Source organism: Perca flavescens, chromosome 24, assembly GCF_004354835.1.
Source record: "Perca flavescens isolate YP-PL-M2 chromosome 24, PFLA_1.0, whole genome shotgun sequence".
NCBI classification, from domain to species: Eukaryota; Metazoa; Chordata; class Actinopteri; order Perciformes; family Percidae; genus Perca; species Perca flavescens.
The window spans coordinates 16,278,767-16,305,384 of record NC_041354.1 but is presented as its reverse complement, the minus strand read 5'-3'; the positions used below and the strand labels follow the sequence as shown (position 1 = coordinate 16,305,384).

At 42.3% G+C, this 26,618-nt stretch overlaps 1 protein-coding gene across 3 annotated transcripts in view; it reads left to right on the top strand.

The window, feature by feature from the left end:
- Positions 1-26,618, top strand: part of ahr2 (aryl hydrocarbon receptor 2) — an 82,362-nt gene that overhangs the window by 45,159 nt on the left and 10,585 nt on the right. For all 3 annotated transcript variants that reach the window (XM_028571452.1, XM_028571451.1, XM_028571453.1), the window contains 2 exons: positions 25,545-25,717; positions 25,810-25,899. In XM_028571452.1, the coding sequence (XP_028427253.1) occupies positions 25,545-25,717; positions 25,810-25,899 (263 nt within the window). The remainder of the gene's footprint in view (positions 1-25,544; positions 25,718-25,809; positions 25,900-26,618) is intronic.

Genomic DNA, 26,618 nt, shown 5'->3' with positions numbered 1-26,618 from the left:
CCGAACCTATTTATCCTATTTATCCTATTTACTATTTAATTTACCTATCCCTCTCCTCTCCTCTACCAAACCCGTCTCTTTATTGAATCAAATTCTTTTCTTACACTGCACTGTTACTTTCATTCTGGTATTTGTATATTATCCAGTTTTTTTAATTGCTCTTTAATGTTTCATATAAAGCACTTTGAATTGCCCTTTTGCTGAAATATGCTGTAGAAATAAAGTTGCCTTGCGTTACAACCTCAGCCTGTCAGTCAGTCACCAGGGCATAGAAACCACTGTTGTGCACAGCCCTATGTTCCCACATTTCTAAGATTTTGTTTTTCTAAATTAGGCCCTATGTTCCCACATTTTTTTTCCATAAATTTGTATCTGATTTCATCTCCCTTTCTCCCAATTTGGTAGCCAATTACACCCAACCTATTATCCAGTAGCAATGTATGGAATGTAACCATAACATAGGGCCTAATTTTCAGTGGAACAAAAAAAATTCTTAGAAATGTGGGAACATAGGGCTGTGGGACCATTGGGCTGTGGGAACATAGGGCTGACCCCAACCCTAGTCGTAGCAAAAGCAACTTGCGTTGGCCAAACATCAAGCTGACAATAAACTCTGTGGCAGATACATTTTCTGATCTTTCTGGAGTGGTTTACTGGTAGGGCCATTGAGGTCAAATTAGGGTGGTGTGGCCCATGAACTAAAATGAGTCTGACACCCCTGGTCTATAGTGCAGTTCTACTGGCTGCAGGGCCAACTGTGTAACTGTTTAAAGTTGGCTTATCATGTGTTTCCTATTGGGCTTCATGGAGCAGCAGCTGACGCTGAAGCGATCGGCGTATTTTTAGCCATGTGCGGTGTATATTTGGGAGCCCAAAAAAACCTGTCGCCTTCCACCCTTCGCCCCCGTAGGCGAGAGATTCCCAACCGCCGACCCCCCCCCGTCAAACAGATCCAATGTCTCATATTAGATTTCTTTTGGCACATGTGCCGAGAGAGACAACACCCCAAATACTAATCTAAAACAGCCGTTTCATGTGCAGGGCATTTGGATACTTTTCCAACAAAGACACAGCAAGAAATAAAGACATATAAAGCTGAATATGCATCTAAAAAAAGTGGCATATGGTCACGATTTATCAATCTAATAATCCAATTTCAGACACTTAAAGATTTTGTGTAAGAAAAGTGTTAAACAAAAAAAAATTAAAGCTGAAGTTAACATATTAAAAGTTATTGTTTTGTCCAACCGACAGACCTAAAACCAAAGATATTAGTTTGATACCATAGAAGACTAAGAAATTAAGCATTTTAGCTTAAAAAACTGTGACTCAAACGTGAGATTAAGATTACAGTGTCCAGTCAGCTGAGAGTGTTTCGGCAAACAGGATCAGCACAAAGTGTTTTCCCAGGCACACGAAGAGAAGATGAAAGTGAAGCTGAGGGGAAAAGGGGCCAGAGGGGGGATTTTCACATGAATGAATGCAGAGCTGAGTGAAGAAAGAAGAAGAGAGGAGTGAAGAGTGGAAGTAGTAACTGTAGTCGGACAGCGTGGGTCGGACTGCGATCACATTTCCTCAAAACATTTAAATTCAATTAATTAATGTCATCGTGGATTAGGTATGCAACGGATCACAAAATTCACGGATCGAATCAGTTTTCGGATCAGCAGGGGGAATTTAAATGATTTATAAAAAATGTTATACCAATAACTTAACAATAAGAACTTCTTTCACCAGTAGGATGCCGTTTATCGACAAAAACAGATGAGAAAAGGGTATTTTACAATAACTTTGAATGCATCACAAGGTTTACCAGTTTCAAGTTAAAGCACCATTAAGTTTTTCAGCAGTGACCATAGTGCTAGTGTTTGTGTCTTTAGCTGCAGACGTCCCGCTGTTGGAATCCTTTCCAGTGAAATACAGTCACGCTTTTACACCGTTTAGCTGTCAGCATTTTAACCGTGTTTAATCCAGCTACTAGCTAACGGCAGGCTAACGTTAACGTTACCTGCTGCCAAGTGTAACATTAGTGTTACCAATCGAGACGTGCAGCGATGTTTTTGTTGCCTCTAACGTCCATTTTGGAGCATCAGAAAGCAGCGCAGAAGTGGGACCGAAATCCGCGTTGCTATTTGGTCTGGTAGATCCCGGTCGTTTAGGCACCTGTGCCTTATTAGCACCTGATTTTAGCACGCGCCATTCACGTGAACAGAAAATTGCGTTGCCTGTATCGTTTCACGGCAGCCTTCCGTAGAGATTTATCAGCTTTCGGTACCGGTATGATAAGAGAGGGGTCTGAACTGAACGGAACAAATCTGATGGATACGCCAGCTTTACAGTTTTTTCCGATTGCTAAACAACAGTGGGCACAACTGGAGTCACATGTGCAAAACTCTAACTACAGTCTGCACTACCAACAGTCACCTGAACTAAACAGTTCACATCTCCTGCAAAACAGGCTCAGTGCAGCCAAACACTACGCACAATCCTCACTGAGATAACACACACTGTCACTCAGAACACACTGAGGGTAAAAACACTAGCATCAAACACCAATACAGAAATTACAAACTTTTTCATCTTTACAGTTTAAACAATTTGAGTGACTTGACACTACTCAATAGTTTATTTAAGGAAAAAATATAGATTGTATGTCATACCAATTTTTACATAAGGTAAAAAAGAAGGAATGAAAATCAGCCGTTTTCTTCAATAAAGTATTTTTTCTCTAGTAATTTATGGAATTACTGGGGGAAAAAAACTAAAGGTACATACGTAACAGTACCAAAGAATAGTGTGACTAATCCTGCCTCGCTCCAGCATCATGTGGCAAGTTTTCTTCATCACATTGGATGTCTGCATCATCTCTAAATAAAAATGAATGTGATATTTCTATTGCTTTCACCGCCATTACTTTCTGAAAAAGAGTAAGAACGCAGTTTTACTTTTGTAAAGATAGTGTTTTTCACTTTTTTTATAGCTGTGTACATAACCTCAGACATCTTACCTGGACATGTTGGTATCTTTGCTCTTTTACCTGTTTATCTCAAACGGTACAGTGTAGAATTGTTTCATTCTTATTTGGTGTTTGTATACAAAAAAAGTCCTTCTGAGCTTTCTCTATATAAATACCATATATGTTCACTAACTAGTCTAAAATAAGACACCTACTTAGGAATCTATTCTGTTTTGAATGTGTGGTTAACAGTTTTGACAGCAGTGTGTTAGCATTTGAACAAAGTGCTGTAAATCTACAGCGTTGTGCACGTTGTGGTTAAAGTCTTGGGATAAGTGTGTAGAGTTTTGAAAACTGTGTTCAAGCAATGAAAAACGAAGTAGAGTTTGGTCCACATGAACTGCTGCTGTGCAGACTGTAGTTAGAGTTTTGCACATGTGACTCCAGTCGTGCCCACTGTCGTCTAGCAATCGAAAAAAAAAAACTGTAATACAAGACCAGCCCAAATGAAATCCCAGAGGATGCCACCGAAAAGCCTCAAAGACGTCTTTCCATTGCGGTCGGCGTGACGTGAAGACGGTGCCGCCGGGTTTTCGATCGCTGATGGAAAACAAGCAGCGTTTTTTCCCCAAGCTGGCCAGAATGTAGGCCTCTCTTCTTTTCAACCACCAGTGTTTACTGACAGTGCAGGCACAAAGTCACGCTCGGCTTATGATTCCCTAAGCCTAATTCTGTGTTGATGCCGTCCAGAGGCTCTGTCACTCCGTCTGGGGAGGGGGGGATGCGCAGCTCGCCTCCGGTCCCAATTTGGACTGTTTAGGGGTCTGTGGCGAGGCCGACCCAGAGTTTACATTGGAAGAGTTTCATTCCTAAACACCGTAAATCTATTTAGGAAAAGAAAATGCGTGCCCGATGTCTGTTGCTCAATAATAATGAAAGAAAACATCAGAATGGTGCTGTCTGGAGTGAAGATAGCTTGAAGCTTCAGGTTATTCAAGTTTGACTTTGATGTCAGTGCGTTTGGCAGAGAAAAGGTGTCTTCTCTTTTCAAATGGCGGTTAGGAATTCAATCCTGGGTTCAGATGGTTCAGATTTCTGCATAGTTTCCACTTTATAGATTTATTTTGTGACAAAGATGTGAAGATTCGGATTTTCAGAGCGGCGAAGAAATGGAAAATGTCTTTTTCTGCCAGTTGTGTAATCATTAAAAACCCGCTGTGCAGCCCAATTTTGTTGAAATTCCACAAAACTTAATTTTACATGGAATGGGGATGGATGGATGGATGGATGGATGAGCACGTAAGAAGCTTAGTCCGGAATAGTCTCGCTTTGCCAGAACCTTCTTCCACGGCACTGCGGGAAGGTAGGAAGGTCTGGCGAGTCCACACAGCATTCTGGGATAGGAGAAAAACAGGCTCTGGTTTATTGGCATTTCTTTAAACCAATCACAATCGTCTTGGGCAGTGCTAGGCGTCGGACGGAGCCACGGTGCCTCTGCTAAATAGCCTCGGGAAGGAACTTGTTTTGGTGGAACACGTGTACGTCCAAAAGTAGTTTTAGTTGAGCAACAGATAACTCAGATTGGACAGATAGTCTAGCTAGCTGTCTGGATTTACCCTGCAGAGATCTGAGGAGCAGTTAACCATAGTCCTCACAAATCCACCAGAGTTTAGTACGCCAACACAAAGAAAGAGGAAGGGGATGGACATCCGGCCGAAAAGAAGGGACATCCGGCTGAATTTCCCTGCGGCACCGGAGCAATCCCGGAAGTGGAACGTCGTGGATATAGACAAACAGGACGGATAAGCACATAAGAAGCTGGGTCCAGACTAGTTTAATGATAGCCAGACAGATTATTTTAAGAGGATGGAGGAATGAAGGGGTGTCAGGGGTCAATCCAGGCTTGTGAGATGGCTAGAGTGGCGGCATGTGTTCATGTTGCAAGTTCTTAGTTAATCACAACAACAAAAAAAGAGAAATAACTTCCTCTTACGTTGCTTTTGACATCTTCCACAAATCAAAACAAACTTCCCACTTGAGAGCCGTGTGTGACGCGTTCAAGAGCCCTGCAGGACTCGAATACTTATCCGCAGTTCTCGAAGCAACAGTCGTTTGTTCAACAGGACGCTGCCGCCTGGCCGGTCACTGCAGTGTAAACAAGTTATCCCATTACATGTGTAACCTGATTTCTCCCCAACTAACTTGATATCCGGCGTGCATTTAAACACACCGGGTATGAAACCTGAGAATATGAGCTCAGAAAACAAGTCCTGTGGGTGTGAGCACATTATAACGGTATCTTTTTTGTTGTTGTTGTCTTCTCTTTCATGTCCGATGGCCCTTCTCCTCCTCCCTCTTCTCTTCCCTGCCACAGGTAAGACTTGTGTTATGACTATCGCAGTGCTTTTGTGGGAGAAGTTTAATTCACTTTGCATCTTTGGGTAACACTCCTGCTGGAACAAAACCAACCCAGCCTGTTTGACTGCATTCACCCTCTGCAACACTGAAAAAAACAAGCAGCTACAGCGTTAGGATTTAGTTTACATAAAGCTTCTTTTACTTGAAACCGACTAAGGGCCTTTTCACACCTGAAAGTCGGAACCAGGGTCCGGACTAGAGATCTTCCAATACCCAGTGTTTCCTTTAGGATTTATTTTTTTTAGCAGTGGGGGCAGGTCTGTCCGAACAACAACTCAATAACCTCTGAATAGTTCTACTTGTTGAATTGCAATGTGAGCGGCAATATGTCGGCAGGATAATTTAAAAGGCATTGTGCGTCTGCCCTATTTCTGATACGGTGGCGGCAGAAATTTTGCCGTGGCGGGCCGCCGCTACAAAATCAACATAGAGGAAACTGCAATACCGATACCAGTATAGGAAACGCCTCCAAAACTGCCTTAAAATGCTGGTATAGGATTCGGAAAGTACTGGAGTTTTTAATGCACGGATCTGATACCACGTAATTTAGCCTCAAAGACAATCTACTTTAAAGCAGTTTAAGTTTTTTTTCTATTATGACGACAGGATAATAAAAGCTCTGTGGCGTTCATTGTTAATAGTTTAACAGCAAAGATAGAAATCATATCACATCCATACAGGGATAGTAGTACACAGCTATCAAACATAATCAAATATATGACACACGGGTATTGGCCAATATGGGTTTCTTTCAACCATTTGGAAGCAAATAAATCGACAAAAAAAATGACAAAAATTTTGAAAAAGTAACAAAAACTTTGAAAAAAGTGACAAAAACTGATGACAAAAAATAATTCTGACCCAGAAAAAAACAAAAGTTGTCGTTGTCATGGTCGACGGGAAGACAACCCAAGGGTTAAAGCAGGACTCGTGAAGACCGACGGCACCGACAGATGTGCTCCGCTGGCACTCGATAGCTTTAAATTTGATCCGTTTGACGCCCCAAAGAACTCGGGCGTTTTCAGAGCAACGGTTAACCCAATTTAGCAGCTGTCGGAGTCAGAGTGGACTCGCTTCATTCAATACCGTGGAACAGCCCGAGATTCGAGTTGTTTTTCCGACATTATTAAGTGTCTCCTTTCAGGTTTTCCAGACCGTTTTTCTCCAGCTGTGATCAGCGGTAGATTCTATCTAACACAAAAGACAACTAATCTGTGTGCGTTTGGCTTTGTGTATCAGATTTCCATGTTATTCACAGGTGTGCAGTCTGGATTGGGGAAACAAAATCAGTGTGTTTCTCCCATCCGACTGAATTGTTTTCACGCCACACTTTATTGCACACGTGTCAACCCCCGATCCGGCCCGCATATTCATTTTAGGATCACAATAGTGTTTGCGAGCCTAGTCGTGCGCCAAGCCAAAAAGACAGAAAACTTGTTTTCAAACTCTCAATCAACGCCACTCCCGGAGCAGAATTTGGCAGATTTGCTGATTTTGAGACACGGAAACTTCCACAGAACCAGAGAGTTTTAATATGCAGGCGATGAAACAGCTTGTTGTAATCATTCTTTTGGCCTCGATTTGCTAAACTCTATGACGGCTAAAAGGAGCTCTTTACTGACTTTTTTTAGGGCTTCATGTCGAACCGAAGTGCGACTAAAGTTGAACAGAGTGACCAAAAAAGAGCAACCAAACGTCGCAAAAAACCGACCAAAATAAATAAAGTGACAAAAACGTCTGAGAAAAAGATATTTTATGTTTTCTTTTTATGTATACAGGTCAATAAACTCTTCATGTGTGGCCCTTAGTGAAAATGAGTTTGGCACGCCTGCTGTGTCTCTGGGATCTGTTCTGTTCAAGACTGTTTATCCTTCCGGGCAAACTTGCTTTTAAAGTGCAATAAATTCCTCAGTTGTCCTGCGCGTTCGATTCCCCAGTCACATGGGCTCAGTTTTGAGTTGTTTTTATTGGACGATAGAGCCATTTGTCTTCCTAGTACCAAAATATATCGGGAGCAGTTTTCTGCCTCAAGCGAGAATGAAAAGGTGAAGGTGATGACATTTTCTGACTCGATTTAAGAGGATTTGTCCCAAAGAAATTGACTTTAAATTCACTAGATGACCTCCTGTGTGTGTGTGTGTGTGTGTGTGTGTGTGTGTGTGTGTGTGTGTGTGTGTGTGTGTGTGTGTGTGTGTGTGTGTGTGTGTGTGTGTGTGTGTGTGTTTGTCGGTCTTTTGAAATATCTCATGAACCGTTCACACAATCTACTTCTCCCTTGGTTTCCTGGGTTACCCCGGTGGACTTGGGGTTTGGGGTTTTGGAGCAGTTTGGACAGCGTTGGATATCGGATATTTCTGGATGCTATGGTCACGCTCGTCCCCGCTCAGGAGGCTCCACGTCCTTCAGAGTGTAACCTGCTGTAACACAATATGGCATCTCTCGGTCAAACCGCCCAGCCTTCATGGAAATAATGAACTATCACTAGCATTTACATAGAGAGCGGGGACGTGTGTGTGTGTGTGTGTGTGTGTGTGTGTGTGTGTGTGCGTGTGCGTCTCATTCACCACAGTGGCAGCCAAGTGCTACCACTTCCGCCTTGCGTGGCACCACCAATGCAAAGAAATTGGCTCGTTTGAGGATTTTAAAGGCGCAGGACACAGCTTCAGCAGTATGAGAGCGGCTTGACGATGTTAAAGGAACTCATGTTGAACCATAGAGTTTAAAATGGAGGGGGTGGAGTGGTGGAGGGGGGTTTTGCGGGGAGATAAGAAGGTTGCATCAAAACTGCCAACAAAGGTGTGTAATTCTACCGTCTAAAAGTAACCACAAACACCTGAATTACAGCTGAAAGTCAAAGTCAACTTTGAAAGTTTATCCCACTTATATAGCACTTTCAAAGCAAACCGCAAATAAAACATATACGTATGCAAGCATAAAACACACGCACATATGCACACAGACAAAGTGGAAATCCAACACGTTTCAAGTAGAACCAAGTTGAGACCCAAATTGAAAGCCTCGTCAGATAAACAGGAAAATAGCGCTGGAGTACATGCGCTCTGTAACCTCCCACCGCTGCATTTTTTGCGGAAGCTCCTTTTGGGGTTTGACCACCGAGCGGCGGGCAGGAAGCTGCTGAGGTCGGCCGGGTTTCCCTTTGATTCACGGTCGATTCATTTCATGATTTGAAAATGACGCCACAGCTCAGAACCTCTCACACATACCAGGAAAAAGCCTCCTGAAAATTCGTCATCATTTTGTTGATGCTGGATTTCAGTTTTGAGTTGCTATAATGCTTGTGTAATCTTAAGCCTGTTATGCAGAGTCAAGTTATAGACATCATTTCTTTAAGGAGGACCCTAATTGACGTGCTTTTATTTAAAGGTGCCCTCCCACACAAAACCGTTTTGTATTTGTATTTTTTTTTTTAAATATGTTCTGTGTTTGTGTTATGTGGTGAATGTGAAAATGAACTGCTGCCTCCTCTGTCAGCTCTAGCCACTGGAAAGTAATAAGCAGAGAAATCAGGCCAATTAGCCTACAAAAGCTGGTCAGTCTGACTTTTTTTTTACTATTCATGAGCTCGCCCAGTTGGGCTGGGTAAAGGATGCTGACAGCCAGGCTCTCATTGGCTAGCTGTTAGCCAATCCGAGTCAAGCAGCTTAGCTTGTTGAATATTAATAAGAACTGGCACAAATCGAGCTGAGTCCTCCTGCAGGCTTTCTATACCACACTAGAATGGCTTGAAACAAGGTAACCAAGGCATTTTTTTCCCACAAAATGTTTTTACAGAGTCCATGGTAGAACTTCAGACATTACCACAAAGTCATGGAATACGTGTGTGGCAGGGCACCTTTAATAGAAAGAGTCAAATATCTTTGACTGTATTATTGCATGCCTCATATAGCCTTCTCACTTACAGTTTGGTCGACATAAAACCCTAAAAAAAGTTCCTTAGCCGTCATAGAAATAAGCAATAAGAACGATGAAAAAAAAAAGGTCGAAAAAAACATCCCAAAAAGAATGTTGAAAAAAGTGACTAAAAAGTTTGAAAAAAGCAAAAAAAGCTTTGGAAAACCTAAATTGATATGCGGGCCGGATCAAAATCTGCGAGAGGCCGTGTTTAGCCCGCGGGCCTCGAGTAAGTTATGACCGCCATTACAGTTTGGGCCCCCTAATGATCTTAACAACAAAAACAGAATAATCCAGAAAAACGATTATTTCGCACATAACTTTTTGCAAGTAAACTCCTATTTTGTCTTGTGTTTTTGTCCCTCTGAATAAATAACAAACAGTTCAAATGGGAAAATGATTCTTCAGTTTTAGGCGTTTAAGTTCAATAAATGCAAAATCTTTCCACAAGTCAACGAGTAACCCTGTTGACTAATCGTGATTACAATGTTGACCAACATGGGGGAGGGAGAGAGAGAGACAGGGAGAGGGAGAGAGAGAGACAGGGAGAGAGAGACAGAGACAGACAGAGAGAGAGACGTATAAGAACTATGTTTGTTCTTATGCTTTGGCAACACAGATGTATTTTTTGTCATTGCAATGAAGCAACATGAAATTGAAATTGAGACGGACAGAGAGAGAGAGAGAGAGAGACAGAGAGAGAGAGACAGGGAGAGAGAGAATCACTGGCAGAAGACACTTATCACCCAGGGTTACCGCAGAAAACACATTAAATCAAGCCAACTCCTCTGATCAAACTGATGGTGTTACAACACACACGCACGAACGCACACGTACACACACACACACACACACACCTCTGCCAGGAAGAGAGCATATCAGTCATGTTTTTGGGTGTGTGTACATTTTCACTTCTGTATTTGTTCATCGCTTTGCACATTACATTTCTCTGCGAGCAACTTGATGCAGGCACAAATACTCATTTGCATGATCTCCGTGTCCATGTTCATGTGTGTGTGTGTGTGTGTGTATGATGGGTTTTTGTGTGCCTGTACATACAGTATGAGGGTGCAGCTGCATGCATGTGTACGTTTGTAGCGTGCGCATTCTTTCATTTCTTCAGCTGTCCTGTCAATAAAGACCTAAAAATGGCCCAAAAAATCATCTTTCTCGTACCTAAAACTGCTGAAACTGACTGATTGCTGACGCATCAGAACAGAACTCATGATCGAACATTTCAAACTGTCCCCTGCTTTTGAAATGTATGAAATATGTTAAATCGATTGAGGAATCCAAGATGGGGCGTATTCAACCATCAACGTTTTGACTGCACATCTTTTTTAAATCAACCAAGTACAATGAGTCATGCTAATACGGCTTTAGCGGATTAAAATGACAGCTGCCAGCGGCAACCATAACAATTACCGAACCTCCTGCAGTAAATATTTGAAGTTGTCGCCACGTTTTTGCATCAAGACGAATGAATGGAGGCTAAGTAGAGCGGCGGCAAAGTGCCCTACTGCTAATTCTGGGCATGAGCTTATTGTTTCTGGCAGTTCTTCTTCCAGAGCCGCAGTCCTGAACAGAAACCTTTTTTTTGGCTTTGGTTTGGCGCACAGAAGAAGGAGCGCGGTCGCGATACAGAGAAACAGAAAGTAGACAACACGCAGACGAGCCGCTGATAAGATAAAGCCTCATGGTGATCATTTTAGTACGTTTAAAGTGTGTTCATTTTTCAACCAGGTCTGGTGCTGACGTGTGTGTGTGTGTGTGTGAGTGTGAGTGCGAGTGCGAGTGCGAATGCGTGTGCGTCAGTAAATGGTTTCCTGTCCTCAATGGCTCCACCGCACGACAGCGATAAGAGCACCGGAGCTACATTATGCTTCAAACTCCATTACAGATTACTGGCTGTATCTGCTGCTCTATCCCTCCTCCTCCTCTTCCTCCTCCTCCTCCGACTCTTCCTCTTCCTCTTCCTGTCTCTCCTGACCCACTCCTGTCTCTCCTCACCCCTTCCTCTTCTCTAACCATGTTTCCATCCCCATGTTGTTATGGCAATCAAGCAATAGCGAATGAAAAGTGCCTCATGGAAACAGTAAAATCCGATTGAATTTCATGAATATCAACACAAAGTTTGTGCGTTCGATCTCATTGGATTTTCTCTTAGCCCTCCCGTTGTCCTTGGGTCAAATTTAATTCAACCCGTTTTACAAAAGCGTTCTATATCAGAGCTATGACAAAAGAACGTTGAAAAAAGTGACAAATGTTGGAAAAAGCTACAAAAAAGCTTCTTTTTTTTAAGCTGGAAAAAAAGTCACCCAAAAATTTTGAAAAAAGTATCACAAAAACATCTCCAAAGGTGACAAAAAAAGTGAGAGAAAAAAACATTGGAAAAAGCGACAAAAAACTCATTTAAAATGCCAAGAAAAGTGAAAATTTTTTTTTTTTTAAAGTTTCCTATTTCCTAGTATTCCTATTTCTTTCCTCCTTTTGACTCGCTCTTTTCTAACTCTTATGGGTTTAGCTTGAATTTGACTGGGAGCAACTGCAACTAAACAATTTCCCTGAAGGGGGATCAATAAAGTATTCTGATTCATCCTCCGACTACCTCTCCTCCCCCCTTTACCCCCCCACCCCCACCCCATCGGTATCTACTGTATAATAACATTTAGCAGTGCCAAATTGGAGAACATATAATCATGCAAACCATTCAAAACCCAATGAAGGCATGTCAGACGCTTTGGCAGCCATCGCCACACACACACACACACACACACACACACACACACACACACACTAATCACACTAAATGTTTTCTCTCTCTCTCTCTCTCTCTCTCTCTCTCTCTCTCTCTCTCTCTCCTTGTCTTTTCCTCCGCCGGCCTCCTTCCTCTCCTTTCTCAGCTCAGGATGTCGGGGATTGAAAGTTCGCATGCGAGGCTAAGTGTGTGTGTGTGTGTGTGTGTGTGTGTGTGTGTGTGTGTGTGTAGGGTGGAGAGAGTTCATTTGAAATTAACCAGCAACTACAACAAATTAGCCGTATTTCCATCAGTTGGGTTGAAACGCATAAAATGCCTTCTTGAACATTTCAGACCTTTTCTTTCTTTCTTTCTTTCTTTCTTTTTTTTTTTTTTTTTTGGGGGGAACTGTTCTCTAGAAAGGTGTTGGTGGAAAGAGTTTAATATGCCCCAAAAATAACGTGCGTGCGTGTGTGTTTGGCACATGAACTTTCCCAGGACGTTGTATGTTGTTTCAGAGTCTGAATACAGCCTGCGTGTGAACCTTTTGCCTGCTTGTATGTGCCCTCTGTGTCTGTGTGTGTGTCTGTGTGTCTGTGTGTCTGTGTGTCTGTGTGTCTGTGTGTGTGTGTGTGTGTGTGTGCACACACAGAGACACACAGACACACAGAGAGACACAGAGACATAAAGACACACACAGAGACACAGAGATACACACAGAGACACACTTACAAACACATAGAGACACACAGACACACAAAGGAACACACAGACAAACACACAGAGACACACAAAGGAACACACAGACACACACAGAGACACACAGACACACAAAGAGACACACAGAGACACACAGAGACACAAAGACACACACACACACACAAAAACACAGACACACACAGAGACACAAAGAGACACACACAAAAACACAGACACACACAGAGACACAGACAGAGACAAACAGACACACACAGACACACAGAGACACAAACACACAGAGATACACACACAGAGACACAGAGAGACACAGAGAGACACACACACAGAGAGACACACAGAGACATACAGTAGAGTGTGAGGGTGTGCTGGGTGGTGTGCAGTATCAGCGGAGGAGGCCCCCGAAGGTGACCTGGCGTTTAGACGAGAAGGAATGTAAACGCTGAGACGTCTCCTCCAGACTCGGCCTTATCGTAGCGGGATGCCAAGGGTCAGAGGGCAACGCTGTCGTAGGAGGAGCAGGGTCAGGGCTGGAGAAGTTTTGTGTGTGTGTGTGTGTGTGTGTGTGTGTGTGTGTGTGTGTGTGTATAGGGCAAAGAGAGTTCATTTGAAATCAAGCAAATTAGCCGTATTTCCATCAGTTGTGTTGAAGCAAATAAAGTGCCTTTTTGAACGTGTGTGTGTGTGTGTGTGTGTGTGTGTGTGTGTGTGTGTGTGTGTGTGTGTGTGTGTGTGTGTGTGTGTGTGTGCGTGCGTGCGTGCATGTGTGCATGCGTGCTTGGCACATGAACTTTCCCAGGACGTTGTGTGTTGTTTCAGAGTCTGAATACAGCCTGCGTGTGCACCTTTTGCCTGCCTTTATGTGCTGTGTGTGTGTGTTTGTGTGTGTGTGTGTGTGTGTGTGATGTGTGTGTGTGTGTGTGTGTGTGCTTGCAGGAAACGGCAGATACTCATCAGCCAGCTCCAGGCCTTCTCTGGAAGTTACAACCAAAGCTTAATAAATCTAAATCCTGAACCTGGGGTTCCTCGTGAAAAGAACCGTTTGGTTGGACAGAAAACAACTTATATTCAAACTAGGGCTGCACAATTAATCGCAATATGGACTATTAGTGCAATATCCAAATCAGTATGTTGAACAACAAGACAAGCTAGCTATCCAGCCATGTGTAACGTCCCTGTCGGCCGCAGCCTGACGTGAGATAACGTTATTCGCTGTGAAACAAGGTCAGTCCAGAGGGGCGGTGGAACTTAATTCCTGCAGCGTGTGTACGAGCGCCATCCTGTGGTGTTCAGAGGACGTGGCACTGAACGCCACACAGTGTTGGAATAATTTCCCTTTTTGTTTTAACGTAGCACATTCATTTAGCACAGTCAGTTTCACCGGAACTCCTGTAGTAGGTGTCCCGTAACACTTCTTTATGGACACCCTGCAGCCAATCAGAATCGAGTATTCACCCAGACCGCAGTATAAATAGATCTATTTCGAGAGATACAGGTAGATGGTGTGGACATTTTATTTATCCATTTGATTAGACTAACCCACACGAGTCAGCACTTGTGTAAATGCGCCAGTGTTTTCAGCTGTAGTCCTAGTTTCCCAGTGTTTAGATCCAATGTTCTCACAGACGGCCTAGTGCTCATGGGAAATGTAGGATCAGCACCACAAGCCGCGTTGCCGGGTAAATATTTCAGCCGGCCGATTCAAACTAGACGCTTCGTTGCATTCATCACTCGGCCAAATTGGCTACTACTAATTTGAAAATGTTATTTGCCAAAAGTGAATTTTTGTCTGCGGGTTGGCAGGTGCCAAATTTGAAAGCCCCGCACATATTTTAATAATATGTACGTTTGTGCATACAAACATATGTAGCAAATTGTAATTGTTTTTGGTTCTTTTTTTTAATGTTCGAAATCAAGCATTCATTCCATTCATTGAATGCACCCCCCAGGCCTGAATCCTCCTGTTCACCTGTGACAGTCGCAACGTTGGGTTGTTTACCGTTCTTCTCTGCAGGTGTGCCATTTGGGCGCGGCCGTCTGTGAAATAGTTGTGGTTATCAAAGTGAGACTTTTAACCACAGGGCAGGAAATGGCAGTTGCGACAACAGTGGAGGGGGGGCGGGGGGTGAGCGGGCGGGTGTTAGGAAACAAAAATGAACGCCATAGAATTAAATAGCAGCTACTCAGGGAGGGGAAGCTGCAAAATGGATCTCATTAAAACAAGTTGTGTTAGGATTTTTTTGGAGGAGTGAAGAGTGTTTTGATACAGACCTACACAGAGCTCATTTTTTCACTATAAAAACGTGCATACTTCTATTTTGCAAATATGTCCAGGTGAAGTACGACGCAAGTAGTAATGGATGGGCAACTAATGGGCAAATAACAGCAGTTTGGGGGGGTGCAGATTACATGTGGTCTGCCCAAAACGTCATTGCTCTAAAGGGACAGTAACATAACGGGAAACAACACACACACACACACACTAGACAACAGATGATACAAAAAAAGAAGAAAAAATGCAACAACACAGGGAGACGATTTGAAGCCAGAAACCAAATGGAGAAGCACCCAGAAGGGGAACTTTGAATCTGAAATCCTTCTCCATTTCCAAACCACACAAGGCCCTTTATTTATATATATATATATATATATATATATATATATATATATATATATACTTTCATCCTCGCCGTGGGTACGCGTCCAAACCTGCACAGAGAGGGAAAAGAGAGAGAGGGGAGAGCGAGCTGAAACTGTGAGTGAAAGGAAGAGAGAGAGAGAGTTGGTGATTCTGATCGCTTGTCGTCCCCCCCCTCCACCCACCCTCCTGCAGTCCAAAGGGATGAAGAACAATGGCTCCATTCAGGTCTTGGGTTTCAAAGTCGACAGAAAACCACAAAGCGCATTCGGAGTGGGTGTTTGGAGATGGAGGGACTGTGTGTGTGTGTGTGTGTGTGTGTGTGTGTGTGTGTGTGTGTGTGTGTGTGTGTGTGTGTGTGTGTGTGTGTGTGTGTGTGAGTGTGAGTGTGCGTGTGTGTCAGGGGTCAACAAGTGCACACCCAGAAAAAAGCTCCTTCCTCCAACATTGTGCAGGTAAGGTAAAGTGTGGTAAGGGCTGGAACTACCACTACTTTTCATTAATCAATAATTTACCAAAGCCTTGACTGAGTTATTGAAATGTAAATGTCAAATATCAGCTCACATCATATCATATCATAAAAGACGTTGAGAAGCAGTCTTATGCGAGGAGCTGGAACTTGTCAATTTGTGGCATTTCTGATTAACAAAAATGGAATATATAAAGTAGCCCATATAAAGTTTAGAGCTTGGTTGGTCCTAAAGCTGAAAGGACTTTAAAATGATTAGACATTGCCTTGTTACAGTTTCTAAGTTGTTTTTTGTTATTAAAATACAACACCCAAATTCAATAAAAGTAGTGAACTGATCATTTATTTAACTTGTGAAGAGCGTTGTATGGAACCATCCACGTTATTTTGTTTTAAAAATTTGGTTGAAAGAAACCCACATTTCTAATACAGAAACCTTTTGAAAATGGATCAAACTGAACGTAGGTATGTAGGCTACTGCACACAGCAACTTAACACTGTATAGTGTCTGGCGTTTGTTGGCAGATGGCTTTTTGTTGAGTTTCCGCCAACCTTATTCCACACAACAGTCGCGATGTTCCTTTCAGCTATCCGCTTGTGCTCCAGGAAAGTGAAGAAAAGTTAGTTTGGTATATCCAGCAATCATGTAGCTAACGTTGGATGCAGGAAATGAGTCAAAGGCGGTAAGGCGGTTTTGCTTGAGTCTCTTGTTTTTGTCCTTCTTTAACTATCACACAGCTCTGTTTTTTTGTATTTTTTTTTTTTTGTGGCTCTTATTTCAGCACTTTTACACTTTTTCTATTTTTACCTTTGATGCTCCTTTCATTTCTTCTTCCCCGTCTTAATCAACCTTCTGTCTCATCCGGTTCTTCTTGGTACTAAAATAGCTTATTGTTGCTGTACTGAGACAACAACTGAAACCAGATCACCTCCGGCTATGAGTGGTGTGCATATGAGTGTGTTAGAGGCTCTCGCTCTGAGCATGCCCGGACAGACCCCCCGCTCCAAACTTTACACACTCACACACCAAAACCACACTAAGGCAACAGTGAAACCAAAGACAAAGACATACACTCTTCGAAATTCGTGCCTCTAGTTTTGGGCAACACATCTTTACTCAATATTTTGTGAACAACCCACACAACGACCACACATTGTGTTATGTTTAGGGACGAGTGTGCCATATTTGCACTTAAAATCTTTGTTCAGTCTCTTGAAATGTGAAAAAAGGCCTAATTTAGTCAACAACAAACGCAAGTTTGATTCTGTCCAGTTTCTGTTTGAGCTGCGGAGCATTGTGTCACCTTTCTTTCAGGGCGCCCGATGTCTAAATATATAGCCCCGGTCTTCTTGATAACTTATACTTCTGTAGGATGATCCTTCATAAGCGTCGCCTATCATTCCTACTAGGGCTGCACGATATTGACCAAATGTGATATTGCGATATAGATTATGAATATTACGATATCGATATTAATTTTGATATTTTTAAACCTATGTAAAACTACAAAAGTTATGGGAAAACGCATCGTAACAGTATTCATAGATTCATAACAATATAGTGCACAGTGAGACTTACATACGGCTCCGTAGTGCGGCTGGACCACAGATCGGTCGTGGATGAAAAATATTCAATCTATCCGACCCCAAACTCTTCCTGCACCTACTTTATAAAGTTGCGGGATAGCTACCTGTGAGAAATCGGTGCGGGATGGGATCTGGTACCGTTTGTCTAGTTCATTCAGAAGCTTCTTGAAGCCTTTTTTATCCACTGTGTGGATGGGCATCATATCTTTGGCCAAATAATATGATGTCGGTATGTCTCTTCTTGTCGTTCTTTGTGCCGCTGGCAAAAGCACTCGCTAGCGAAGGCTTGTTTGGCTAGCTCTGGCGTATTAACTGCAACAGGTTTTTTTGGGGGGGGATAGTGTCATGCACTCATCGTAAAGTGGCTTATGGTGGTTTTTAAGATGCAAAAATGGATTTGTTGTATGTAATGTTTATCACCATTCGACACGTTTTGCATAGTGCGTTAGCCTGGGAAACATCTGTTGGCTTAAAGCCAAAGTATTTTCAAGCTGCCGAGGAGGCATTACTTTTGGCCACTAAATTTTCCTCTTCGATATTGAGCCGATATTTCATGCACCCCTAACTCCTACATTGTGAGAGAGTGTTTTTGCGTGGTCTGGTCACGGAAAAGATGTCAAACCAGGTGTGACGATTAGAGATGGCCCGATACCACTTTTTTGATTCCCGATACCGATTCCGATACCTGAACTTGCGTATCGGCCGATACCGAGTACCGATCCGATACCAGTGTGTCATATATTTCATTATGTTTTAACAGCTGTATACTACTATCCCTGTATGGATGTGATATGATTTCTATCTTTGTTGTCGGTGTGGCTCAGGTTAAACTCTTTGTGAAACATAAACAAACACAAACAATGAATGCCCCAGAACCTTCTTTTATTCTCCAGTTTGACAGTCAGTTATAACGAAAAAAGAACATAAAAAAACTAATTTAACGTAGATTTTCTTCAGGGCTTTATTACGTGGTATCGGATCGGTGCATAAACTCCAGTACTTCCCGATACCGATACCAGTGTTGAACATCTCTAGTGACGATATTGAGAGTCTGCAGGAGATTTCACTGCTTAGCGCACTTTGAGCTGAGCAACTAACGAGTGAAATTCCCTGCTGGAATTTTGGTTAAGGGCTATATTGGCCTGAGTATATCACTTTCGCATTAGTCTTGTTCGGTAAACGTTTCCCTTGAGGTTCCAATGAGCAGACGTCCTCATTCTAGATGCCTTTTCTGTTGTCAACGTAAAACTCAAATCCCATATTGGTGGGCCGTTGGGATAAAATGTTAACGGTATTTATTTCCTCGGTGGCAGCAGAACAACCCTTTCAGTGCTTAGCAACTCTCACTAGGACTACAGTTGAAAATTTGCCGACTGGCTAACACTGGCGCATTTACAGAAATGTTGATTAATGTGCATTGTCCTAATCAAATAAACTTACTTACAAATACTGCACCATAAACGCTAGCCTGGCAACATTTAGGCTAATAAACAGCCCATAATGCAATACTCTGTAGAGTTAGCAGGGCTCTCTACATTCAAATAATTACCTAAAACCTATAATAAAGTTGATTGGTTGCTACATAACTGCACTGATGAATCTATCAAATCATAAGTTGATAATTGACTTCCCGTTTAAGTCTTTCTGCAAGCAAGGAAAACTAATATTTCCACCTTCCGAAATGTGATATTTTTTTGCTTTTCTTTGTCATAAAATGACAGTAAATTAAATATCTTTGTGTTTCAGACTTATGGATAAAAAATGGAAACGTATCACGGGTTGCCGACCCCTGCGTTAGACAAAGTTGGGCATTGAAATCCTCACCTTTGCCAGCAACTGCTTCACAGTTAAATTTGAGCAAGGCCTTCAGCTGGTAAAAAAAACAGCCCCTGTAAACCTGCCCAGTGTATGTGGTTGTATACTGGGAAGCCCCCCAGGTGGGAATCTTCATACTGCTGGTGATGTGGAGCAGGGCGTTGCTGGGAAAAGAGTGCATGTGCTCAGCTAATCTGTCCTGGATTTAAAAATAATTTAAAAAAAGCTTTGAAGTACCTTCTCAGGCTGAACCAAAGTGTGAAACGTCGCTGTAGGCCTGCAAAAGACAAGATTGAGTATTTCAATTCACTAAATGTTAAGAGTGCATGAAATCAATTGGCGCTGTTGTGTTTTGCCATAAATTATGTTAAACGCAGTGCAGAGCATGCCATTTGGCACAAGGGAGAATAACTCAACGAGAGAGAGAGAGAGAGAGAGAGAGAGAGAGAGAGAGAGAGAGAGAGAGCAAAGGACCATAGGCTTAAAATGAGGTCTGTTTTAACATGAAGCTGTTATTTAAGATCACATGTTGACACATTTCACAACACATAGTGGGAAATTACCAAAGGTTCTGTATGAGAGCAGGTGAGGTGAAGTCTACAGATTTATGAAACCTGTCTGTCTGTCTGTCTCTCTCTCTCTCTCTCTTTCTGTCTGTCTGTCTGTCTGTCAAAAAGACAAAGAATGAGTACACAACACATATATATTTATGAAGCCTGTCTGTCTGTCTGTCTCTCTCTCTCTCTCTCTCTCTCTGTCAGTCTGTCTGTCTGTCAAAAAGACAAAGAATGAGTACACAACACATATATATTTAAACTGGGACCGTGCACCTTACAATTTTTAACATAGGATAGATAAAGTACTATGGAAATGATAGATAGTGTAAATGTTGGGTAATGTAAGTGCATTACCTAATGTGAAAACCCTACTCCGTCTTTCACGCTACTGTAGCCTATTCCTTCGAACGGCAATTTGAAACATGTGTCTTGCACTGTTTGTTACTGGATCCTCTGGTAGTTGAAACGACTCAACTGAAAAGATATCATTATGGTGTGTTCTATTGATTAAACCATATGTTCTCATGACATTTCACAAATAAAAAACTAGATTGTGTGGTAAAGATGTTTCCAATCCAAATGAACGCACAATGGCGAGTTTTATTAGAAAGACTGGCTGCGTTACAAGTGGAATGAGTTTGGAGTTTTGTACTAAGGGTTGTGAAATTGTCCCACATAGTTGCGATAATAGTCCCAAAGCGATAAAAACAAACCTGTAATCAAACTAAATGAAACGGACGAAACGAGATCTCTTTTTTTTGGTTCGTACTCGTCTCTATCCAAACGATCACTCTCGACTGTTTGGGGTACTTCGGTATTTGTTAACAAGCTGTTCTGCGACACAAATGATGTGTTCTGGTCATATTTTGCATCGCTCTGGCATCAAACCAGCCCCTCGTGGTGTGTTTCTGCTTGGGTAAACTGGATATTTTGGTTATAATGATGGCCAGACACCCGCACCATTTCAATTTCCTGCCACAGCTCGAGAATGTCTTCTTTGATATAAGCTTCTGAAATGTAATGCCACCTTGGTCCTTCTCACTGGGAAGAGGGTTAAAGTGTGTGTGCGTGTGTGAGAGAGAGCAGCTTTAGCCACTGGGACAATGACCCTTTCTTTGTGCTTTTTAGCGTGTTCTCCCAACGCATCTGGTTTGGTTGTCCCCTGACACGATCCTGTCTTTGTACCAGGCCGTTGTGGCAAATCTTAAATTACGAGACTCAGTTATGGCTCTAATTGAACTCTACTCTTTCCTTTGGCTTTTCCGTGTCTATGTACACAGTTGTTGTTTTTTTAATGACATTTAACAGTTTGAACCAACCAGAATGCCAAAGTTTGACATTTTGGGACTTATTTGCTTTACAGAACAACATTGATACCACTCTCATGTCTGTATAGGGCAGTGGTGTGGTCTACGCTCCAGGATTTCCATATACCCACTTAAAAATGCGCAATGACACGTAACAACCTACTTTCCATTATAATTTTGATGTATTTTGAATTGTCATCTATGGGTTTTTTTTCATCGCATAGGCTAAATAAAGGTATTTCCACCGTAAATTGGTGCATAAAAGTGTGTCAGAATGCAGGAAATGAAGTCTTTGACGCTGAAAAATTTCCTGCCGGAGGACACCCAGACCCCCCCCCACTTTGATATGCTGGTATATGGTGTTTCCTGCATTTAGCACTAGCCACTTCAGAGCAGTTTCTGGTTAAACAGAATGGTCTTAAAGAGGTTTAAAAGGTCTATCTCTGTAGGGATCCTTTCTATAATGTTGTCAGACACTTAGAATATTAATCTGAGTCTGTCAGCGGCAAAACTAGCACTTTTGTTGTTGTCCTATCAGTCACTTAGACACAGAAACATAGGAAAATGGAGTCCAGGCTGAAAAAAGCGGTAGTTACCATTTAAGCTTACATAAAGTTAAGTGACTGTCCTGATACTGAATTAAGCTAATGCTAGCTTTTATCCAGTAAAGTACTGTATAAAAAATACAATATATAAATATACGTCTGGCATCTGGAGCAAAGCAAATTGCTTGAAAATCGGTTGGAAATACGGTGAGAAATTATGATATTAATTGCACATAGACTTCTGCCTTGATAGACACATGTGCATCGGGAGGTGCAGCACGTCTGTCCTAAAATGGCGACTGCGTGGACGTATTGTTCAAACGAACAGCAGTGGCGAATGCAGTATATATATATATATATCTATGGCTAAGGCCAGAAGCAGGTTAGCTTAGCTTAGCATAGCATACAGACTGGAAACATAGGGAGAAACAGCTAGCGTAGAATGTCCACAAGTAACACTATCTGCCTTTCAGCACGTTTACAGCTCACTAGCTAATGTTGATTAATGTGCATTGTCCTAATCGAATAAACAGCTGTCTACAAATAAATCTACAAATTGTATTTCTCGGCACTTTGCAATTTGACAAAAGTATAAAGCTGCCAGGAACCCAAAATAAGACATTTGACACAGCAATCTATATAATAATCTATAAAGATTTGGTAATAACTACCTAAAATGTTATAATAGAAAAGCTAAAGGTTGTAAAAAAAAAAAAATATATATAAAATTTAGCAGAAATATGTAGGAAATATAGGAAGTATTTGTAGTCATGTCCGTACATGTAAAGTGATTTTATCTCAACTCAAAGTCTATGTATGACGTTATAAACCACTTTACATATTAATAATAGGTTTAAAAACAAAGTTCATGGTCTACAGGCATACACAGCTTGTCTCTACATGATGTTTAAATAAAGTTACGTTACAGTAAATGAAACCAATAAACAGATGGGCTCCAAGAGGGTCAAATAAAAAAAAAAAAGTTATTCATCTTTTTTGCTTAACAAACCTCACTTAAAGTTCATTTAAAATTAAAATATCAACCTTAAGTTTGAATTCTTAAAACATGTTCTTGCAATCTGACAGAGCGAAACTTGAGCTTGTCACATATAATCACTGCACCGGGAACATTTCTAAAACAACGATGCTCTATATAACTTTAATCTAACTTGTAATCAGAGGGTTATTATCCGGTGTCTCTAAATTATACATAAACTGCTCTTTATGATGGTTTTGTTGACCAGACGCCGCATGCTTCCGCCGTTTGGGAACCAAATCGTTCTGCGTACGCTATTAGAAAAACCAGCTCGATCCAGATCGATTGAGTCGCCTCTTCTTAGGCAACCACTTCACATGATCCGTGTCTTCCAAAACGGCCGCCTCCCCGCTGGGTCTGGTCGCCGAGGCCAACGGGTAATTTTGTGGCTCTGCCTGTTATCCTCGTTTGCCCTGGAGTTTTTCTTTTGAACAAAGACAGGGCTGAGCCAGCCTTCATGCACTGTGTGTGTGTGTGTGTGTGTGTCTGTGTCTGTATGTGTGTATGATTGATAGATAAATAGATAGATACTTTATTCATCCCAAGGGAAATTTTAGGCATCCAGTAGCTTAGACAACCGTAACACAACATACACACATATATCTCACATACATAACAATCACTCACAGAAAATTAAAGAGTTAAACTTAAGAGTTAAAGGAAAGGTGTGTGTGTGTGTCTGTCTGTCTGTCTGTCTGTCTGTCTGTCTGTCTGTCTATGTGTATATCTGTCTGTCTGTGTGTGTCTGTCTGTCTGTCTGTCTGTGTGTGTCTGTCTGTCTGTGTGTGTGTCTGTCTGTGTTTGTGTGTGTGTGTGTGTGTGTGTGTGTGTGTGTGTGTGTGTGTGTGTGTGTGTGTGTGTGCCCTGAAACAAAACAAAGGAGCATATGCGTACAGTTAGTTAGGAAAACTATCAAACAAACATGTGGCAAGTATATTTGTCTGTTTTCTCTTATTTCGCTCCATAAATCACTGCACCTTGTCCTTCTTTCCCTCCTCCATCACTCCAGCCATCATCCCCCCCTCCCCCTCCCCCTCCACCCTGCTTCCTCTCTGAGAGGATATTTTAAGGTTATTTTCTCTTGTTTTCTCTGCCGCTGATGAGAAATGGCTGGATAGGTGCCAGCGGAGGAAGAGGAAAAGGAAGAGGAGGAAGAGTTGAGTGACAGTGTTGTAAGACGACAGGAAACGGCAGGCAGCTCCACCCTGATAGAAAGAGACAGCGACGTTCCTCTTTCGCTTTTTTACTCACTTCTCCTTTCATCAGATACATTTTTTTTTGTTGTTGAGAAATTATCTTATGAACACAGTCTGCTGTTTTTTTTACCATCATCCAGAAATAGAGCTGTAACAATTTCAAATGTTGCTGTACTCAGAAATGATTGTGATGAACAATATAATTGTCTCTTTCAGTCAAATCTTAAAAAATATTTATTAGCTTTTTACTTTTTTTACTACAAACAAATTGTAGTGTTGAATGAATCCCAGGAGACATCTTTTGGTTTTATAATCACTGTCATGTGACCCAGATGATGTCATAACACAAACACACAGCCTTTGAAGTAAAAAACACCTCTTTATTATCATAAACAAAAAAAATTCAGTTCCAAATACCAGTCATACGCTTTAGCAACTTAGCTAATTTTAGCAAATAATTGAGGTTAAACAAAGAAACGGCGATTACAGGCCCTATCTAGAAACTCTATTTCTAGGAATGTTGCCCCACGCTGTGTGAGATCTGAACACTGGGTGGAGAAAAGTAAAAGTTGTTTCAGTTCCTGTGGGTGGTTTCTTCTGCTGTTTGTCTCGGAAATGTGTATTCTTTCTCAAAAACATGCACAACAGGGCAAAACAGAAATCAAGTACACTAGGGCTGCACGACATGGGGAAAATATGCGACGATATAACACGCGATAAATGACCAGATGTCAAAGTGTACTCAGTTTCTGCTGCGTTCAGTGTTCTGCCACCTTCGTCTATTGAACAAATTGAACGATGGATTGAATATAAAAGGCAGCGCTACAAAAGAAGTGCAGTTGTCTGCTGATATCTTCTTCCAACAATCTCTGAGTGTCTTTTGCGATATGTCGCAGTCTTTGTTTAAATAAAAAAACATATGTTATGCAGCCCTAAAATGAATATAAATTATTATTTATATTATATATTTATAGTATCAAATCATAACTAGAGTTATCTCAAGACACTTTACAGATAGAGTAGGTCTAGACCACACTCACTTTACAAAGACACAACAATTCCAGTGATTCCCCCAAGAGAAAGCATTTAGTGCGACAGTGGCGAGGAAAACCTCGGGTGGTGAGGAAAACCTTCCTTTTAGGGAGAAACCTGGGACAGACCCAGGCTCTTGGTGGGAGGTGTCTGACAGTGCCGGTTGGGGGTGTGATGAACAATGGCAATAACAGTCACAATAAAGATAATTGAAATCTGACTAGAAATATAGCAGGGTGTAGCAGGGCATAGCAGGACGTAGCAGGGCATAGCAGGGCACTGCAGGACGTAGCAGGGCATAGCAGGACGTAGCAGGGCATAGCAAGACGTAGCAGGGCATAGCAGAGCACTGCAGGACGTAGCAGGGCAAAGCAAGACGTAGCCGGGCATAGCAGGGCACTGCAGGACGTAGCAGGGCACCGCAGCACGTAGCAGGGCATAGCAGGACGTAGCAGAGCATAGCAGGACGTAGCAGGGCATAGCAGGGCATAGCAGGGCACTGCAGGACGTAGCAGGGCAATATCAATTAGATATCAAACTGAAAAAACTGAACTGAATCGATGAAGTCCTCCTTCCGTGGACGTGGTTTCAAAACTGACAGTTTTTTTGTCTTCACCTCCAGCCACCATGAAGAAAGGCCAGAGCAGCTCCAGCCTCATGTTCGGGGAAAACGTCCAGACTCCGTCTGCCGCAACCTTGGCCCCCTCTTCCTCTTCCTCTTCCTCCCATGCCCCCTCCGGCGAGGTGACGTCCATCGACGGAGTCCGATTTACCGAGGGAGACATGCTGCTTCAGGTAACGCCTCGGCCATGCTTCTTGTTTTGTGTTAGTGGGGGGGGGGGCAATACGAAGCTCCGATTGAATTCTTTTTTAATTCTCGTGTGCAGGCACTGAACGGCTTTGTGTTGGTGGTGACGGCCGAAGGGTACGTCTTCTACACATCGCCCACCATCCAGGACTTCCTCGGCTTCCACCAGGTAATACGTGACGCAGGGGCTGAGCAATCAATATTAGCAGAGTAATAGCCTCGCTTTTGCCAGCAAACATCAAAATGTCATTTATTAAAAAAAATAGGCGCCGGTCCTATTTCTAGCACGCACGCGTTTTCGTGTCACGCAGGCAGCGTGCAAGCTCTAACCTGTTAACATGGGAGCCAAAATAAAAAACGGACACGCCACGCAGCTGACACACTTCCGCCACGCTCATGCAGCCAGTGTGCACGAGGCCTAACCATTTCTGAATTTCGGAAAAGCTAGAGCAGATGATAAATAAATTACTCTTAAAAAGCTTAAAGACAAAAGTCCACTAGGGACAGAGTGCAATCATTTGATCTGAGAAAAGTCATTTAGTTTGTTTAGATGCTCACACTGATTTCACATCCATTCGGTTAGGGCTGGGCGATAAAACGATAACGATATGTATCGTGATAGACACATAATCAATATCAATAGAAAATGCGGTCGATAAAACGTTCGATAACTTGTTTTTCTTCATCAGAAGAAACCAGAGGTTGTGAATCAAGTTTGATTGCATGAACAAAGGCCCTCACTCTCTGGCAACCTAGCAACGTGGGGAGTGAAACTCTAACAGCCAATCATGTAACAGTATCATGTTTGGTTGCGCCACATCGCTGTCTCGTGTGTAACAGAACCGGCGTGGAGTGGAAAGTGAGTGCCGCAGCGAGCGAGGTAAATCG